This window comes from Peromyscus leucopus, chromosome X, assembly GCF_004664715.2.
Source record: "Peromyscus leucopus breed LL Stock chromosome X, UCI_PerLeu_2.1, whole genome shotgun sequence".
Classification (NCBI taxonomy): domain Eukaryota; kingdom Metazoa; phylum Chordata; class Mammalia; order Rodentia; family Cricetidae; genus Peromyscus; species Peromyscus leucopus.
Window position 1 is genome coordinate 32,734,582 of NC_051083.1, and position 21,507 is coordinate 32,756,088.

General features: G+C 38.9%; 1 protein-coding gene across 11 annotated transcripts in view; it reads right to left on the reverse strand.

Annotated features, from left to right (window-relative positions):
- Positions 1–8,903: 8,903 nt before the first annotated feature.
- The window catches only part of Scml2 (Scm polycomb group protein like 2), a 124,185-nt gene continuing 111,581 nt past the window's right edge, over positions 8,904–21,507 (reverse strand). For 9 of the 11 annotated variants that reach the window (XM_037198894.1, XM_037198898.1, XM_037198897.1 and 6 more), the window contains 3 exons: positions 20,251–20,361; positions 11,973–12,124; positions 8,904–10,564 (listed from right to left, as the gene is read on the reverse strand). In XM_037198894.1, coding sequence (XP_037054789.1) covers positions 10,442–10,564; positions 11,973–12,124; positions 20,251–20,361 — 386 coding nt within the window. In that variant the 3' untranslated portion in view covers positions 8,904–10,441. The remainder of the gene's footprint in view (positions 10,565–11,972; positions 12,125–20,250; positions 20,362–21,507) is intronic. The other 2 variants (XM_037198892.1, XM_037198901.1) reach the window with 2 other exon arrangements.

A 21,507-nucleotide genomic window follows, 5' to 3' on the forward strand; every position in this document is an offset into this window, starting at 1 on the left:
CTTTGGGACTGACTCTGAACTTCAAACTTCAGAAATGAAACAATTTTGAGTTCACCTACAATTTTAACTATGGTGACTCACAATTCACATACTCTCTGTCTTATTGGAAGAAAATGTAAATAGTTCTGTTAAGAGATCTCTTTTAGATATTTGCTAAAGTTTGTAAAGTAGTCCTATAGAGAGTTTGCTTTTGAATGTAAGAATTGTAAATATGTATAGAAATATTCATACTAGAATTATGTTAATTTGCTGATATTAATGAACCATGGTTTGGTGCAGCTAAGTGAGTCTAAGTTTGATGCAGTTGCATCAGGAGTTTATTGATTTATTTGATGCATTTGCATTAAGAGTTTATTGACTTAAAAAAAGGCTTGGCACAGCTAAGGCTGATATAGACATCTTAGACCCATCCAAAAAGGAAATTCCATCTTTATCAGCCTCTACTCCTTTACTGGGGTGTGTGGCAGGCATAGGGATTGCTGTGGTTGTTTCAAATACTTGCAAGCTCTTAGTAGGGACCAGAGTCAGAGCTGAGTTAGGCTCTGTATTGCCCTCTGCTACATGCTGGTAGTCAGGGATGGGCAACGTTCTTCTTGCTAGCTTCCAACCTAAGACAGAGCACCCTTGGCAGAAAATTTATCTTGAAGATGGGTAAGGCTTGTCTAGCTGAAGAAGATGACATAAGGCAGGCACAGTCTATCTGAGGGGTCTGAGGGACCCTTTAATATATTAAGAAAGGGGAGCTATAGAGACCCACAGAGGTTTCCTAGTGAGAATTTACTCAGGGTCTGAGAATCTGAGCTTACTTTACCCAGCAGGGCTGCATAAGGAGATGATTTGACCATGGGCATGGTTACCATGTGTTTGGAAGGGGCTGCACTTGGCTGTGCAGTATGCTTTGATCTAGCAAGGGGGAGGTCTTTTGCCCCACCCCTTGGCATTATTGTAAAAAGCCCCTTTGAATAAACAGAAGGGGCTGTTGGATTTTGATCTGGTTCCTTCTGAAGATATCATGTGTTCCTGTCTATCTCCTCTCTGCTATCTATCTAAAAGTATCTTATTCCTCTCTCCTCCTCATAGGAACACTTGAAAAGGTGGGAGCTGGCCTCCCACACATGGTGCCCTGAACAGGGACTTAGGCTCAGAGACTCCCACAGCCCACTAGGCTGAGGTCTCCAGTGGCAGGGCAGAAGCCCATTTTATGGAGTCAAGGGTTACCACTGAGGAACTGCATACCTGATTCTTTTCTGCATGAAGCTGTTTCGAACTGTGAAGTATACTATCTCATTGTCTGGCCATGGGATGTCTGTCAGGTTCGGTCTCAAGCTTTGGACTTGGCTCAGCACCACTGAGCAGTCATGGTTTATATCCAAGTCAGGGTCAGGCAACAGGGGCCAGATTAAGGGCAGAAGAGGTGCTGTATTGGATCCTGGGTAGATTCAGGAGCAGTGCCTGGTAATGGGCTAACCAGGCATTGGATATCCATTGATTTGGGGGACAGTTAAGAGTCCCCTCAATGGCATGTGGAGTGGTAATGGTAAATTCTTGTCCTGTGGTGATTTTGTCTTTGACCTTAACCAACAATGCAGTGGCTGCCACGATATGAAGGCAGGCCAGCCATGCTTGGGCTACTGGGTCCAGTTTCTTGGACAAGTAGGCCACTGATCTCTTCCAAGGACCCAGAGTATGTGTTAATACCCCTTTAGCTATGTCCTTGTTTTCATCCACATATAAGTGGAAGGGTTTGCAGATATCTTGTAGGTCCAATGCCAGGGCTTTTAGGAGGGCCTCCTTTAGCTTATGGAAAGCCTCATCCATTTTAGGAGTCCAATCCAAGCTGTTTTCCTGCCCTCTTGTAACCTCATAGAAGGGCTTAGCAATTTCTGTAAATCCTGGTACCCAGGGCCTACAGAATCCCACTGATGCCAAGAATTCTAAAATCTGTCTCTGAGTCTTGGGGGTCAGAATGTTAAAAATTGTCTCTTTCTGACCTGGGACAACATATGTTGGGCCCCTTTTAGTATGTACCCAACATACATCACCTCTCTCTTGCAAATCTGTGCTTTTTTTACTGACACATAGTACCCCATCTGATCATGTTCCTTGAGCATGTCAGTGGTTGCCACATAGTAGGTTTCCTCATCTGGAGCCACTATAAGGAGGTCATCTATATACTGCAAGAGATTTATTTGGGGGTGAGATAATCTGTACTCATCCAAATCCTCATGAAGGGCCTCATCAAAAATGGTGGATGAGTTCTCTCATTGAAAATGGTGGATGAGTTCTTGAATTCTTGTGGCAGCCTGGTCCAGGTCAGCTGTCTATTAAAGATATGGTCTGAGTCTCTCCATTCAAAGAACAGGGGCTGCCTAACTGGGGCCAGTGGCAGACTGAGGAAGGCATCCTTGAGATACAGCACAGTATAAACAACCCGTTCAGGCAGCAGGCTACATAATAAAGTGTATGGACTGTGCGCTGTGGGATATATGTCCTCTACCCTTTTGTTAATTTCCTGCAAGTCTTGTACAGGTCAGTAGTCATTGGAATGGGGCTTTCTCACTGGGAGGAGGGGAGTGTTCCAGGCCTACTAGCAAGGGACCAGTATCCCTTGTTTCCAGAGTCAATTTATGTGTGATGTTATTCCAATTTTGGCCTCTTGGGGTGTGGAATAGTGGCAGACTCTGGTCAGACTGGCTTTGCCTTTAGTTGCACCACAATTGAGGCCCAGTGTTTATTTAGCCAGTCCCATGTGGTTTTTCTCCACCCACACCTCTGGAATCTCTTCCCATAGTCTCTCCAGGAACAGATTGTTGTTAATGTCTAGAGGGGACATGGCATAGAGCTTATATTCTTCCTCCAGTGCCACAGTTAAAACAGGTACTGGTCCATCTTCATGTAGGACCTGCACTCCCTCGGGGCCAAAGTGGATCTGTGCTCCCATTTTTGTCAGGAGGTCATGACCCAGGAGTGGGTATGGGCATCCAGGAATGACCATAAATGAGTGAGTTACCCATCCCATTCCCAAGTCCACGCTTCTTTGGGTAGTCCACGAGTATAGGTCAGTCCCAGTGGCCCCTTGCACCCAGGTCTTTTTGTTAGACAAGGGTCTCTTGGGCTGTTTTAGAATAGAGTGCTGTGACCCTGTGTCCGTCCACTAGAAAGTCTACTGGATTCCCCTCCACCTTTAAGGTTGCCCAGGGCTCATGGAGGGGACATGAGCCCCAGCATCCTCAGTCACTGAGCTCCTCTGTCTCTAAGATCTTTGTCCCCTCCTCTCCTTGTTTCTTTGGGCACTTGTTTTTCCAGTGTCCCACCTCCTTGCAATAGGCACATTGGTCTCTCTGGAGGAGGGGACATGGCCATGTCTCCTCTTGGGGAAGGTCCTGTCTCCTTTCCCTCTTCCCCTACACTATGTTTCAAAACTCCTTTGCATTTGGCCTTTCTTTCCCTGTGGCTGCCAAAGCATTAGAGACAGCCCCTGCTCCTATTATTAGGAGTCCTACAAATTTATAAATACGTTTTCCCAGTGGGTAGAAGCATTCCGCACCCAAACTGAAACTGCTCAAATAGTATCTAAAAAGCTCCTCCAGGAACTGGTCCCCTGATGTATCCTACTTCAAGCCATGGGGTCTGACAATGGCCTGGCTTTCATAGCCAAACCTCTCAATTAATAGCTAAAGCTTTAGACATAGATTGAAAACATTATGCATATAGACCCCAGAATTCTGGGCAGATGAAAAAAAAAAACAATGTTAAAAAACAAACAAACAAACAAACAGTACCAGGCCCGACCCTGCTTAGCTTCTGAGATCAGACAAGCTCAAAAGCATTCAAGGTGGTATCCCAGCACTCGAGAGGCAGAGGCAGACAGATATATGTGAGTTCAAGGCCAGCCTATTCTATGGAGTGAGTTCCAGGACAGCCAGGGCTATACAATGAAACCCTATTTCAAAAGACAAAAACAAAAAATCAAACACAACAACAACAACATACTAACAAAACACTCATTAGAGTCCAGTGAAAGGTGGAAGGACCTTTACTTTGCATTGCTTTGGGTTCCCTAGGGATAGAATTAAACTGCTCTTCATGGTCCCCAGAACTTTGGGTCCTGACAAAGATCTTCTAATGGTGTCAAGGCCCTGACCAACTCTCCCCTATAAAATACTTGACACACCCAGGGCCCCAGTCCATTCTCCTGCTGTCCAGGAAACTGAGGCATCCCTATCCCTTGTCACTTATACTCTTGTCAAGGTCAACCACTTAGTTAATCATTCCCAACCAGGATTGCTGGTTATGCTTAGATCCTCAGACCCTACACTACATAGAGATAGGGACTAACCAGACTGTCAGCCCAGTGATTCATAAAGCTTATTGTGACTAGGGGCAGCCCATATTAACATTAGAGGACTTAACAGGGGGTTGGAACTTGTTTAGTATCCAAAACCTTTAACCTAGGCACTTTCTCTTATTCTGATACCTGCTATTTTGCCTTATGGGTTAACTCATCTGGACAATAGCAATATTACTGGGCCCGTGATATGACTTGGTGGGCATGATTAATATGCTGCTTCTGATGCTTTCCAAATTGAGAAACCCCTTTTTATGCATTTGAGTACATATTCTGCCCCAGGTATAGCTATAAAATGGGGAAGAAGGGAAAATACACTTTAATATGGATCCTTGACTACAATGAAAAAAAAAAAAAAAAAGGAGATGTGCCTGTCCTCATCCCATTCCTGGCTGGAACCGTTGGCAACAGCCATAGACACATTAATTAGCCTTGATCATGAGAGATAAAAACCTTAAAAACTAAGTAGACAGGTTGATCAGGACCTAGAGGTATTAAAATTTTCCATTTCTAAATTATAACAATTAAATTCCCTTGCAGAATGGTCCAACAGAATTAAAGAGGCTTAGACTTGCTTCTCTTGAGACAAGCGGGACTATGTATGGCTTTGAGAGAGAAACATGTTGTTTCTATGCTAATTGGTCAGAAGTAATTAGAAAAAAAATCTTGTATTGTTTTTCGTTTTGTGGACAAACATGAAAAGATTTTGAGACATCTGGAAGAGCTAGGGCTGGAGCCAAAGTCAGAGCTACTTTTATTTTATTTTTATTTATTCTGTGTCTTTTACATCACGTATCTTGATCTCATTCATTTTTCTGTCCCTTCACATCCACTTTCTGCCCTTGCACCTTCCACCAAATGAAACAAAATTTAAGAGGAAAAAAAAGATTTTTTTTTTTAAAAGGGAAAAAATAAAAATCTCATTGTGGAAGCTGCAGTGTGACACAGTGAGTCACGCAGTAAACCCCTTTGTCCATATATCATTATTTGCCAGCGTTCATTGCAAGAGTGACTGGTCTGGTTTGAGGTCTCTGGTTTCTACTACACTATCAATGCTGGGCCCTCAGGAGGACTCTTCTTGAAGATCCTGTTGTTCCCCTTGTTGTGGAGATCCTGTAGCTTTGGGTCTGCTGGTCAGGTCCCTTTGCATACTCCAGCAGATCATAGATGGAGTGGATATTGGGATGGGCCAAATCATAATCCTGGATCTGGGCCTGGGCAGCTGCAGGGTCCACCCACCAGTTCTCCCGTCCTCACCACCAGGGTGAGCTCTCCAGAAGTGCCCTGGCTAATTCACCTCTTGGAGCAATGAGTGGGGGGTGGGCCAGTTCTGCTGCTTTCATGCCCTCAGGGTCAGCTCTCCCACATGTGCACCGTTAGGCCCAGCTCTACTGTGTTGCCCAGACAAGCAACAGGGACCATTCTCTTGAGTACTGCAGTTGGTGAGGGGTAGGGACAGCTCTCCTGCTCTAATGACCCCAGGGCCAGCTCCTCCACCTGTCTCAAGTGTTGATGGGTGGGAGGTGAGGGGAAGGCCATCTCTCCTCTGTCCATGTTACCACATGTCAGATGAATAATGGGGACAGATCTCCTTTGCTCATAACATTGGGGGGTGGGTCACCCTCACCTCTGACTATTGGAGAAATTATTTTGGCCACTCCACGTAGTTAAAAGGATATTTATTTAATGGCGTAACTCACAAATTAAGTAATAGGTAGGTCACAGGGTCTGGGGAAGGTGTATTGCAGTCCAGCGGTGTTCTCCGGAGCTCTGCACACCACCTTCACCATTCAGCGTCCAGGCACAGAGAACGCACAGAGAGAGCGCTGGCCTATCCAGCTCTCGGGTCCCCAGGCGCCTCCCCTCACCCCGCCTTGTAGGCGTGACAGTTGCCAGAGTCTCAATGGGGGTTGGAACTTCCAGATCCCAGCTGGAATGGCTGCCCACTCCAGTCCACAGCAAGAGGATCAAACATGACATGTATCATAGCTATCTGGAAAGATCTCAGGGCCCAAGGGGATTATGGACAACAATGTGGAGCCTGAGATTCCAAATCATTATAAGGGATAAGCTGCTATAAATAGTGAGAAAAGCTTCTGATATATGTGGGATATAGAAATATAGTTCTGTTATGGAATAGTAGTTGAAGATGTGTTAAATTTGTTTATGCTGTGGAACATTTGTTTAATGATGCAAAGATGTGTTGCATTCTTTTGTGTTGCATTTATTTAACTCTGTGAAACTGTATTACTTTGTGTTTCTAAAATACCTGATTGATATAATAAAGAGCTGAACAGCCAATCATTAGGCAAGAGAGAAATGGGCGGGGGGGGGGGGTTGCCAGACAGAGAGAATAAATAGAGAAATAAGAAAGAGGAGCAAGAAAAGGAGATGATGAGATAAGGACAGAACACATGAAATAAGAAGGACAGAACAGGTATACTGAAATAGAGAAAGGTAAAATCCCAGAGGCAAAAGGTAGATGGGATAATTTAAGAAAAGCTAACTAGAAATAAGCCAAGCTAAATCTGGGCATTCATAAGAAAGAGTAAGTCTCCATGTGATTATTTGGGAGCTAGGTGGCAGGTCTCCCAAAGAGTAAAGAGTTTAAAAATAACAAACCAACCAACAACATTTTGGTGTTCCAACATGGGCCCATATTTCTATATAGGGCCCGAGAAAGCTATAAAAACAAGACACAACTCCTTTAAGAGTTTCTGACTCACAGCAAGACCTTGCACAACCAGTACATTAAGTAAAAATAAAACAAAAATCTAAGTAAAATATGCCTGCCACAGTGCAAGCATCAACATTCCAGAGCTGGGGGGTTGAATGCAGTTCCTGGTCAAATGAACCTCCAACCAGGCTTTAGGCTTGGCTTTCATGACCCAAGTAGTGGGCAGAACCAGCCACAAAAGCTGTGCAGAGGTCCTAACTATGCCACTTAGCAGTTTAAAGGTTCATGTGGTCAAAAAAGGTTGAAAGAGATGCAGTAAAAGAGGTCCAGATGGAAAAACCTCTAAACAGGTAACAGTGTGCTTAAAAATGTATGTAGGCTTAAGAAGAAAGGGTATAGAGTTATAAAAAATGTTTAAAAATAAGTCTTTAGAGAGTAAAAGTAATACAGAGGGAAAAAGACACTTAAGATGGGATATAAACAGGGAAACTTGATCCTGTATGTTACTGTGTTGATTCTGAGGTTGTTTTATTTATTTATTTATTCATTTTGATTTTTTTTGGTTGCTGGTAAGCAAAAGACAGCTGCTAAGAGACATGGGATTGAAAGAGGGACTGATGAAATAATCAGCCTAGGTATTTTAAGAAAGCCCTAACTTTAAAATGGAACTCTTCTACATGAGTCCTGAGAGAATTTGCTAAGGAAAAAATGCTTTAAGTTTTATATCATTTCACATCTATTACTTCAACCCTGTTTTCTTTTATTCTAATTTACCTTGATAAGTATACACAAATTTACTACTTTTCCTACCATAAATATACAAAGAGTATTAAGTATATCTACAATGTACAATCATTACTACTATCCGAGTCCAGAATTTTTCTTTCAGTACATGCTGAAATTCTGGGGCAATTAAACAGTACCTCCCCATTCCCTTTTCAACAATGCCCTGGTAACTTCTATTTCCCCTGAGTTTCAGTAGATTCATACAGTATTTCTCCTTGTGCCTAGCTAAATGTAATTCATCTGGTAGTGTGTATCAAAATATCATTCCTTTTAAAGACTAAATAACACACACAGGTACGTACACAGTGTGTTTCACATTTCTTCCATTCATCTGATAATACTCATTTTTACCTTTTGACTGTTAGGAATACTGATATCCTAAGCAATGGTATACTGATACTTGTAAAATTCTTGAGACATGATATATAATACAGTAATTGTTTTACACAGTAGCTACACTTTAAATTTCCACTAGTAATACAGAAGGGCTCTAATTTCTCCATATCTTCACTTTACCTTTTTATTTAAAAATAAAATAATAATATCAACTAATAAGTCTCTAAGTGGATAGTAAGCATACCTCATACAATTCTCTCACCACAAAGGCTAAATCATTGTGAGTTCAAGGTCAGTTTAAGTTATACAGATGAGACTGAAAACACTAATGGCTGAAGATATAGTTGAGTAATAGATCACTTTGGGTACACTGAAGAAAGGTATCCTAACTTTATTGTTCATATGAAATTCTGAAATACAAAGGATGTAAAGGAAAGAAAGATTGTCTGCCATGTATTCTGATGATGAGCATTTGTGTATGTATATATTATATCCTACAATGTTCCACATTGGGTCAGTCTCAGGGGACTTCATAAGATGTGACAGCTTCAGCCTGCAGAATGAGCTCCAGAAATTTCAACCTACTTCATTTACACAAAAAACTTCAAGTAAAATCTCTCCTGTAGTATGGAAAAATCAGAGTTTTACTCTTAAGTACACTAGTAAGTAGTCTCAAAGTCCCTTTTTTCAAGACTAACAAGCTCATATACTAACACACTGTAAAGAAGGTAAGTAAAACAAAATTTCAGGCTTAGGTGTTAATTGCTGTGGTTGTTTATTATATTCTTTAAATCTGGTTTATAAAACAGTATTATAAACACCTGAGGACCATTCAACTGGACATAGCATCTTCATACAAACAATTTGCAAGAAGATCAAGTTTAAGTAAGAATCTAGTCGTATCAGAAATGACATAGGTGAAGTAATCTCTTATACATTTGCATTGTTATATAAAACACATTTGGTATTCTAAAGAGCAAAATGTATATTCTTGTCCTGGTGAACATTTTGTTGACATTTAGAAGAAATGGCTAATACATATATAACTGATTCTCATAGCTTATAATGTATTACACCACTATATAAAGTAATGGCATGCAACACCATTTTCTTTTGAAAGCTCTCATTTATAAAAATAGAGCCCCGATGTCAGAACTAATGTTATCTTTTAATATGTAGTAGAATTGGTGGCTCAGAACTAAGTAAATTAATTAGAAATATTGCATAGGATAGAGAGCTTCCCTGTGTGGGAGCCAATCTATGTAGAGTTTCTTATCACCTGAATAATAAGTTGAGAGGTACTGGTGATAGCAAAATGATGTACATATTTTTAATAGAATAAACATCTATATATAGCTCTTTATTACCTCTGTGGCAGTGTAAAGTGCCATAATAAATCAAAAGATTACTTGTGTATTCTCACAGATATAGAATAGTATATAAATATGCCCAAGTATCTGTATGAGTAATAAACACAAAATAAAACACATTTTTAAAATCTGGACACAAATATTTTGGAAATAGAGATGTCAGAATTGAATGTCTAATGTTCGAGCTTAGCAAAAATACAGAAAATTGTAAAATAGTTATAAAGTTTGTCCAATTGCATCCAATTCACTCTGGGAGAATATACATCTCCTGCACAAAATTTTTCACTTTAATCTATCCCACAGTTTAAAAAAATACTAGTAAGAACAAAGACTAGTAAGAACACTTTATGCAAGCTTATAAACTTGCTTTCCCCCCTTTGTATGAACAAATACACCACCAAGGGCACCATCAGAAAGGAAAATAATTTATATGGCTCTTCCCTTTCTAGTAGTAGTATATCATGAACAAAACACTGTAAAATAGACATATAAAATAATTGGGAAGGAGTTGAGAGTTAAGTGCATCTTTAAATTCTCTTTTGAGGAAAAATTCTCATGTTTTTATAATAGAACTTAAGTTGCTGGCATTTTTCCCCTTTGGGGTTTAGGTATTTGGTTCTAGATATAAAGACTAATCCAAATAAAAGGTTTTCCTCTGTTTGCTACATGAAGTACACTTGTAAACACAATAAAAATAATTAAAGACATAAATAATAAATTGCCAGTTATAAGTATGTAATAAAACATATTCAATGGTGTTTAAAGAGTAAAAGTACACTGTCAATGTAACTGTACTACAATTTTGATAAAACATTTTTATAAAAACTTTTATAAAACAAAAACTGATGAGAAGAAAACTTTTTAGGGTAAAATATTTTCAGTATACCTGAGAATTGTCTCTAATCTAAATTTGCACATTTTCAATTATATTTTACTTTTAAGTTTTTCAATGTAGTAACATAGTTTTAATGCTGGTCCTAGTTTCAGCCCCATATATTTCATCATCAGCTCACTCTTCAGCAGTAGCAGAGCTTTCCCATCAATTTCCTACAGAGAAAAGAAAATTACAGTAAAAATTCTTCCACAGTTTAAGTTATTTACTTATAAGAATGTATAAAATACAGTACATTTCAGATATTTATGTATGTATGTATGTATATATATATATTCTCAGAATATATTTCTATGAAAACTAATAAAATTTGATCTCTACAATGGAGCATCATTTGATAATTTGTAAACAATCTAAATTTTAAGAAAAAGGTTTAACCCAGTATTTCCAAAGTATCAGACTTTACTGTGTATTGAACAAAATACTACTACATATTTATGACAAATGGTTAAAGACTATGAATAGTAGAAGTGAACTTCATGTTATTAACTTTCTGAGAAGGGAAAGGAGTATGTCAGTATCAATGCAAACTGTAAACATGCTATACAGTTTCATCTTCATGTTGAAAGCTAATCAGCTGTCTGAAGCTAGTTAGGTGCTGAAACAAATATTGATTTACTTAAAATACTGAAGAGGGGCTGGGGCTGGGAAGGACTGCTCAGTCAGTAAAGCCCTTGTGTTGAAAGCATGAAGACTGGAGTTGGACCTCCAGAATCCATGTAAAAATGCCAGACATAGTGGCATGTACTTAATCCCAGCACTGAAGAGGTAAAGACATGACAATCCCTGGGGTGCACTGGCCAATCAGTGTAACCTAGTTGATGAGCCCCAACATCGCAATGAGAGACCCTGTCTCAAAGGATTTTGGATAGCCTTACTGAAAATGATACCTGAGATTGTCCTCTGATTCCCATAGATACATACACATGTGCAATTTGCACCAGCACCCAGTGCGCGCGCGCGCGCGCACACACACACACACACACACATATAAAATAGTATACAGCAGATATTAAATCAATAATTTTGTTAGAAAATATTGTGAACACATTGCTTAACAGTCGCAAGAAATTCTTTAAAAAGTCTTTATTATTGTAATTATACAATTTATGTTATAGAAGCCCATTATTTGGTATTCAAATCATAATGGAGTTGCTGGTTTCACTGGGTATCACGAGAAGGCCACTCTGGCATATGCTGTAGTTCAACCCCTCCTACTCGTAGTCTTAGAGTAGAACAGGGAGCAGGTCAGGGGAGGGTTCTTGTATTTGTCATTATAAGAAGGGGTGGTCTGCATCAGAGTGGCAATCCTGTAATACCACCTCTTGAAATCCTAAAGCTGTTTAGTGTACTAGATACTTGGATACCCATTTAAAGAACAGGCAATTAACCTACCATTTAAGGCCTGAATGTTGGGCAAAGTAATCTTTCTCACAAAAGAAAAAGATCAGTTGATAGGGTTCCCCCACCATCCATACAACTCAGTGTCAAATTGAAAGGCCTGCACAGAGGTCATTCAAAGGCATTAGGGCAGCAGGAAAACCGGATCAAAAGATACATTACATGTTGCCTGAAGAGGTCGGCGAGGGGGCCTGATATGTGAGGATCTGTATGTTTCATAAACTGTATCACTTCATCCACAGACCAGGTTGAAGGGTCCTTAGAGAAGCCTTGTTTCAGGACACTGGGGTCAGGTACAGCTATATAACTTGAAGCTTCAACGGGAGGGGAAAAAAAACAAATCATACTTGACCTGATCATAATCCTGAAAGAAGAGATGTTAGGTAGAAAGTAATGGTCTCACTCCTGGAACCTTCTCTTAAGTACCGAAATAAAGACTCAAGATTCCAACTGTAAAATCTCATGAGAGCCTGAAGGAAGATGATCTGAGGAACACTGCATTAAGTGTGTCAATGGACTTCTCCCAAGGAACAGGAACAGTTTACTTTAGAAGGCACCTTAAAGCTTCAATGTTCATGAAACATGTGTAGCAATCCAAGGCTTCTTAGTTCACAAGCAAGTACAGGAAAAGGTGCTACTTGGATTAAAGTGGGATAAAATGAGCTAACTCAGTACTGTCTTCCTTGAACGGATCCAACAAACTTCTCACAAATTGCTCTTAATATCTTTTTCTTCTAAGTTGACTTTATTTTGTTAAATATTATGGGACTCTCAAATTTACAGGATTATAATTCCCTATATTTGTTCAATTTTAATTAAATGTATTTCAATAATCCCACTATGTTTGAAAAGGGGATCAATTGTTTGAACCACTTTAATTATTCAGTATGGACATTTTTAGCATCACCTTTACACTTTAGATTCTCATATCTGGCTTCAGAGTTAATCTCAATTTTACAGAAAACAAAATTATTTCCTGCTCAGCTAAGTCAGAAAGTAGCTTTAGTATTTTTATTTGATCCCTCTATTATGCTTCACTGTATAGCAATAAATATTTATTTTGATTAGATGTTTAATAAAAAGGAAACAAGACAAACAACAACTAAGGTATTCATCTTGACGAGGTTCAAGTTTTAGAGGTAGTTTACTAAACTGTGTAGAAATTTCTTTGTGTTCAAATACTCATTAACTCAAGGAGAATGCTCAACTTCCTCCTGTTAGTGTGTGATGATAACTAAAGGTGGTTTTAGACTTTGCTAGGAAAATCTGTTTTCTATTTCTAGGTATGAATTAGTCAAAGGTGTATAATTTCTTTCCTATTATCTGGATCATGGAAAATTTATGGGTGCTTTGAGTATTTACCCCAAGAAGCATAAAAAAAAGAAAAGGTGTTCAAAATTATAATGGCTTTCTGGTTGTAGCTCTAATATCTTTCCTTTCTAAAACCACAACTGTAACATGAATTCTCTACTAAAATATATTCTAGCCTTAACTTGTCAAAAAAAAATCATTTTTTTTTCTGGACTTCATCAATTCGGGTGAGTGGTGACAATGAAGCCAGCAGTTTCCAGCATTCTGACACTGCAACATGGTGTCATCTACAAGTCTGTTGGGCCACATTCTCAGTTAGCCTGGTACACATGTAACCCATGAGCCCCAGGCTGGACAAGTCTACAGACAACGCTGTACCATTTGGGAATTAGGACAGTTAGAACAGTTATCTTTAACTCACCAGTGGCACAAACATTAACTATTTACAATGTTAATCATCATATTTCTAAATCAACCTAGGTTTTAAAGAGTTTCTGTCATAAGAATTTGGTATAGTTATGTCTTGCACAACATGTAACTACTTTACAAATAAGACTGTATTGTGAAGATATTATTTCTAGCGTAAAACTAATTTTAAATTAAAATAAGACTATAAGATCTTCTGTTTCTACTCTATTACTGAAACAAAATTGGGGATTTGTCTTCAAAAATAATCAGAGGTGGTTATAAATACTACATGGCTACTACTCAAATATTATATGCAACAAACTAATCATGAGAAAAGAAAGTCCAGTCATACTTTTTCCTGCCTTTATAGATTGGGTTATCAATCAATATATCTGAAATAAAGTGATTTGATTTCTCCCTGACTATCATGGAATTTCTCCATAAGGTAAACTTAAACTAACACTTACAGGATCTGAAAGAAAATAATGACATCTCTAGACAACTTTGAAATGAAATGGTTATGTTTTCTCTAGAGCTGCAGGCAGCCAGTGTCTAGATTCAAGGATTGGTCCAGCCACCTTTTTGTCTCAGGAATTATAGTCAAGTGACTTCTGAGATCTTTTTCACTGAAAATGTTTACCAGTAGCTATTCTTCAATGAATTTAAAAAATGATATTATGTATGCAGCCAAATAAAATTGTTTAGATCCTTTTACTAAGAAAGCCTTTTATCACAAGTTGATATTTAGTTAACAAACTTAGAATTAACATTTCATATTATTTCTTATGGAATAAATATCAATCTTTAGACCTCTGGTAAACAATATCACTTTAAAAACGGAAACAATCACTACAGGAGTTAGGGTAGGATAGAAGGGATAATATTAAATGTGTCATAGAAGTGTATAGTGAGGTTGCTCATAGATAACATCCATGATTTAAAAAAAAACAATGAAGTCACTTGCTTTCTATGTTCTTTACTGCTCAACCCAGCCTAGAGAAAATGGTTAGAACACTTATTACTTCCTTCACTCTCCTGTACTCTTAACCCTTAAAATGGTTATCAGCAGGAAAGGCTATGTTTTGTTTTTCTGTTTCTTTCTTTCTTTTTTTAAACAGAAATAAGATTCCAACTTTTCTTGGAATATCTAAGAGATTGACAGAGGATGTGGTGATTAGGGAAATGGTGTTACAGAAACAGGTTGTCAGAGACCTGATCCAGGTCTCAACAGATATGACAGCACATCAGAAAATTGGAGAAGGAATGTGTCCTTCTTGGTCTTAGAGTCATGAGAGGTTTCAGAGTCCTCACAGTACCTCAGGAATTGCTTAAATCTGTTTGAGAACTACTACTCTGAGAATTCTCTATCAAATATGGTTGGTGGTCCAAATCCCCAGAGACAGTTCTGTGATGCTATGAGGACAGGAACAGCCACAATAGTATTGTTCCTTCCAATGTGAAAGAGAGAACCTGACCTCTTTAATTTTGGCATTTTAAGATGTACTCAGGAGGAACAGTCAGGCATGGAATCCTCAAGGAAAAATATAAATACATTGGCTAGGAAATATTCTTGAATATACCTTCATTTTTCTTCTTCCATTGGAATTTAATGTACTTATGTCTTTGAAGTAGATGACTTTTTCATAACTATTGGTATACTTGAGTATTTGACACAATGTCAGAAACACTCTTGGAGGCTGAAGTATGTGCAGGATACAAAGAATCACCTACTGATGAATTCTTAGAAGTTTCAGAAAAACTTTCCATTTTAGACATGCCATGTCCCTCAGGAGACAATACTACAGGGAGAAAAGAAATTATCTTCAAGAGCTCAAATACTATTAGACGGCTGTCTTACTTTTCCATTGCCATGACAAAAGCAGAATAAAGTATTTAATCTGGGAGCTCATGGTTCCAGAAGGTTAGAGTCCATGACCATCAAGGTGGGAAGCAAAGGAATAGGCAGGCAGGCATGGTGCGGGAGCAGTAGCTGAGAGCTGACATCTGACCCATGAACATGAGGCAGGCAGGCAGGCAGGCAGGCAGAGAGAGAGGGAGACACAGAGACAGACAGACAGATACATAGATAGATAGATAGATAGAGAGAGAGAGAGAGAGAGAGAGAGAGAGAGAGAGAGAGAGAGAGAGAGAGAGAGCGCGAAACAACTGGGATTGGCATGAGTTTTTATAACCTCAATGACCTCCCTCAGTGACATATCTTCTCCAACAAGGCTACACCTCCTAATTCTTCTCAAATAGTTTTAGCGATTGGGGACAAAATATTCCACCCTATGAGTCTATGGGTGCCATTCTCATTCCTCCACATTCCACTCGATGGTCCCCATAGGCTTATAGCCATATCATTATACAAAATGTATTTAGTTCAACTTTAAAAGTCCCCAGAGTCTTTCAACATTGAAACTGTTTAAAAGCCCAAAGTCTCTTCAGAGATTTGAGGTGATTTCTTAACTGTAAGCCCCTATAAAATCAAAAGTAAATTATATACACCCAACATGCAATGGCACATAATGCACATTACCATTCCAAAAGAGAGGAATAGGGGCATAGTGATGAAATACTGGACCAAAGCAAGACGGAAACCTAGCAAGGAAAACTTCAAATCCTATAGTTCTGTGTCAGATGTCAAAGGGCTTAGATGGCTCTGCCCTTCCAGCTTTGCTGACTGCAACACATCTCTCCCCTCCCTCCCCCTCCCTCTTTCTTCCCCCTCCCTCTCTGGTTTTTGAGACAGAGTTTCTCTGTGTAGTTTTGGTGCTTGTCCTGGATCTTGCTCTGTAGACCAGGCTGGCCTCGAACTCAAAGAGATCCGCCTGCCTCTGCCTCCTGAGTGCTGAGATTAAAGGCGTGCACCACCACCACCTGGCTCATTTCTCTCTCTTGAACTGGTTCTACTCACTATGTGCAGCTCTCCTTGGAAGGTATCCTACAGTTCATCTCCAATATCCTGGGGGCTCCAATATAATCCAGACTTAACTTTCACAGCTTCATGCAATGGCCTTTCTGGGCCTCCATGCAGAGACTTCCCTGACACACTCCTGGCATCAGCAGCTTTCCTTAATGGTCTAGGAAGATTCTACAACCTCTTTACTCTTGTATCCTTCTTGACTCTAAAACCAGAGCATGGGCTGAAGCTGCCAAGTTTTGCTACCGACTTGGGATGGAACCTGGCTCCCTCCTTGAACTTTGATTTGTTGTTGCTCTTAAGGAACAGAAAATACTGAATTGTATTGTAAAATAAAATAAAATAAATACCTTAGGCCTTTTCACATGTTGGAAAATTAGCTGGGTGGGATCTTGCCCCGAGGTCACTATTCCCTTTATTCCATTCTCCTAATCATTTTCAGCACAAACCAAGGCTCCACCATAAAATTTCCCATTGGTCTTTTTCTACTCAAACTGTGTATTTTGTATTTCTTGTAGCCCTGCTTGTTCTTTTTCATTGTAGATCAGCATAAGAGTGATCACTAATAATCACATGACAGAGTCACTATTTAGCTGTCTTGAAATCTCTTCTACAGATGAAATTAATCCAAAACTTTAATTTAACCTCATGAAGACCCTCAGGACAAGGACAAAAGGAAGCCATATTCTTATCCAAAACATCACAAGAACAGCCTCTAGCCAAGTTGCTAATATTGTTCTCGTCTGAAATCTCTTGAGTTTATCCAAAATATCACCAGAACAACCTCTAATCATGTTGCTAATATTGTTCCTGGATTTAGTGTATTAGGTCTTATGTTGAGATCTTTGATCAATTTAGAGTATCTATCCAGTTCAACCAACACCATTAATTGAAATGACCTTTTCTGGGTAGTGCAGGCTTTAAGATCAATGATTGAAAAATAAGACCTCCTGTACACCAAAGGACACCATCATTAGAGTGAAGAGCCAGTCTATAGAATGAGAAAAATTCTTTACAAGCTCTACATCTCATAAAGGGCTAATGTCTAGAATATACAGAGAACTAAAAAAACTAAGCACCAACAAAACACTCAATTTAACATTTTTGGCATGTAACTAAATAAAGTTCTCAAAAGACAAAATAGAAATGGCTTAGAAACATTCAAAAACTGTTCCATATCTTTAGCCATAGGGAAATGTAAATTAATACTGCTTTGAGGTTTTATCTTACCCTAGTTTGAATGGATAAGAGACAAAAAAGTTGGTGTGACAACAAATGCTGGTGTGAGTGTGGGGAAAGGAGAACACTTATTCACTATTGGTGAGAGTATAAACTGGTACAACCAATATGGAAATCAGTATGAAGTTTCTTTAAAAATAAATGATCCAGCTATAACTCTCCTGAGTATATATTCAAAGGACTCTATATCCTATTACAGAGATACTTGTTTATCCATGTTCACTGTTGCTGTATTCACAAGAGTCAGGAAATGGAAACAGCCATGATGTGCATCAACTGATTAGATGTGCATAAACTGATGAATGGCGAATGATAATGTGGTACACTTATACAATGGAATATTATTCAGCTGTTATGAAAAATGAATTTATGAAATTCACAAGTAAATGGATGGAACTAGAAATAACTATTAGTGAGGTAACCCAGACTTGGACAAATATTTCCCATTTTTGCTCATAGTGAACTCCAGCTTTGAATCTTCAGATATGTGTATTTAACCTGGAGTACCCATAGAAGTCAGGAAACCAGTAAAGGTCCACGAGGGTGCTTTTAAGAGAAGGAAGAAAGAACACAGGAAATATTAACAGGGAACAGGGAATAATGGAGCATGAAGGGTCAAGTGAGTTAGGGGTTGGAGGGCAGAGTAGAGGAGGGAATTTTCAGAGAGAGAGAGAGAACTAACACTAAAGACTTTTGAAACAGCCAAATGGAAACCTGCTACTGTACAAGCTTCCTAAAATATATACATACATAAAAAGTTCAAATGGGGCCTCTCATAGACATGATAGGCTATCAAATAAAATGTCAGTGACAGGAAAAGGTTATTTCTTTTCAAGTGGTTGGTCAGTGGGGCTTCATAGACCAGTAAATATTATAACCAGGGCTATTACTATTGCTCTTGGTTACCCCTCCCCAACGGACCTTGATGATAAGACCCTACTTGCTAAAGAGAAATAAAGATGTTCTGACCTGTAAGCTACTGACTAGCTTTCATCACACTGGGTGGTGCTAGGCATACTATTAGGGGAGAAAAGTAATGACTAGTCTTACCCACATATGAACCCTGAAAGCGATTACAATTATGGTTTATCAAGATATATGTACTGTACAATAGTGGTATGAATGTTATGGAAGTAACCACTTTCTGATTGTATTGTATTATTGTATTTAAGGCCTTCTTAAGATTGAACTCATGTTTAGCATGTTAATGAGGCCAAGGGACAGTATAGGTAGGTTACAGATCCTAGGGGAGAATTTAATGCTGCTATTCTGCTAAACATGCATAGTATTAAACTGACTCCTAGAGACTTATGCACACAAATAAGTGTTGTCTCTCAACTCTCCTCAGAGAAGCTTCTTTTTGCAGTAGTTGGAGATTAGCAGAGACCTATAACTGATCAATGTGTAGAGAATGAAGAGATTACAGAGTGCTCAGCCCTAAAGTGGAATCTATACCATACTGTGACCCCAAAGCTAGGGATCATCTCAGAAAAGGGGGCAGAAAGATTATGAGAGCCAGATGCAGTGGATAACTACAAAAAGACAGTATTTTCTAGATACACTTTGGCAATTGCATTTATAAACTAACAAATTGTGACTTCATACACAAGATTAAACTAGACAAAAATTCCAGCACATATGAAAGGGGCTTAGGATGTCTCACCCTTAGCCAAGGAACTACTGACAATTGATTGCTGCTGAGAGACAGTTTTCTTCAGGGATGCAGCCCCTGAGAATCTACACTCCAGTAGACAGTCCCATATGTATGCACATAATAGCAGAACTATGTGGATTCTGTAGGTTTAAATAATAATAATAACCACAACAATCGAGAGAGTGAAACCTTGAAATTGGAAGGAAATGGTATAGGTGTAGAAGAGGAGTTGGAGGGGGAAGGAATGAGGTAAGGATTGATTAAAATACATTACATATATGTGTTCAATTCTGAATCAAGAAAAATACCTTATCTCCAGTAACAGATCAGTTAGTGCTCTACTGAAAGGCAAGCATCTAACACAAAATACACAGACAGCTCTTTTTTATCATATATAGTAATGGACACTATCCTAAAATCCATGTTGATTCTAGGCCATCATCTATGTTTCTTATGACAATTTAGTATATCTTTCCAATCTTGCCACCAAAGCTGTAAACTTCTAAAAACCATTTGTTCTTAGGAGCACAATTCTTCAGAACTATTCCTCATGACCATACTGTTGTTTTTTCACATTTGCTTACACTTTAATTGGAGAAAGCAGATATGCTTTTCTATCTCTCATTCTCTTAGATATAAGCAATACAAAGCAGAATGGATAGGGCTATGCTAAGTCATTTTTTTAACTCAGGCAAAAATATATTTCTGAAAGGAATGCAGTGCTCAGTGACCAAAGTAGTAACCTAAACGTAGGTGAATTTAACTTCCTACCCTCAAAACCATCACACCAAGAGCATAAATAGGTGGTGACTGAGGGACTTTCTTTCTCATTTCTGGTGTGTGTGTGTGTGTGTGTGTGTGTGTGTGTGTGTGTGTGTGTGTGTGTGTGTATGAATGCCATTTACCTTTAGAGAGTCGCCCAGTCTTTCTGGGAGCCTTTGATGAGGCAGGAGCCAAAGATAGAGGTTGCTGAGAAAATCGTTTGAGGCTTCTCCTTTCCTTTAGTTCCTCATCTACTGATTTAAAAAGGGGGGGAGGGGTACATGTTATAATTACTATAGTCAGGTATTTTTGTATTATCGGCCCAAAGTACTTTTGTTTCAAAGTAATTTGCATGCTATGACTTCACCAACAGTGTCAATTGTTTGACTATTATTAACAGGCTCACTGTATGCTATTAGGTATTTCTATTGAAAGAATATATTAAAGAATTGGATTGGAGAGATGGCTCAGGAGCTAAGAGCCCTTATTACTCTATCAGAACGTTGGAGACCAGATCCCAGAACCCACATCAGGCAGCTTACAAATGCCTGTAAGCTCCAAGAGATCTGGGTTTTGTGGGCACTTTCACACACATGCATACATAAATAAAATGTGTGTGTGTTTTCAATAATTTAGAAATATTTAGAGAATATGTCTAAATTTTATTTATCCTGTGGTCACACACACACACAACAGGCAAGCACTCTACCACTGAGCTATATCCCCTATTTATTTTCTATTTTGATACAGAATCTCACTAAGGCATCCAAGCTAGGCTTGAACTCAATGCTGTATCTCACATAGACTTTGGACTGCCTCAACCTCTCTAGTAGTTGAGATTATAGGTCTATGACAACTGACATGGCTATACATATTTCCTCACAATTCAGAAAGTAACCACTTTGGAGAAAGGCAAACTGAGAATCAGGGAGGATCAGTACTTTGTCCATAAAGTATAATTCTAATTAACATCAGGCCTTGAATTAAAATTTCGGGTTTGCCCAAATTCATGTCCTTTTAGTATACAGGTTACAGAGTCAGCATTGGAACCCAAATTTGATAAATTCCAACACCTTATGACTATGACTATGGATTGTACTTTCATGCAAGGACTTCCTGTATCATAACTTTATTTCAAAGGGATTCACTGGGCAGCTATACCAGCAGGGAGAAACCAGAAAGGGGACGCCAGTTAGGAGATGACTTAACTAAACCAGAGAAGTGGTGGGGCAATAGGGTTCTGAATGGGATGAGGGTAGTGGAAAGGAAATGGGAGAGGAAGGAACATCAGGACAGACTTCACTGAAACAGAGGCAATAGTTTATGATGAAAAAAATGAGATCTATCACAAAGACCTGAAAATGAATAACTGGAGATGATACCCCAGTCTTCTACCTGAT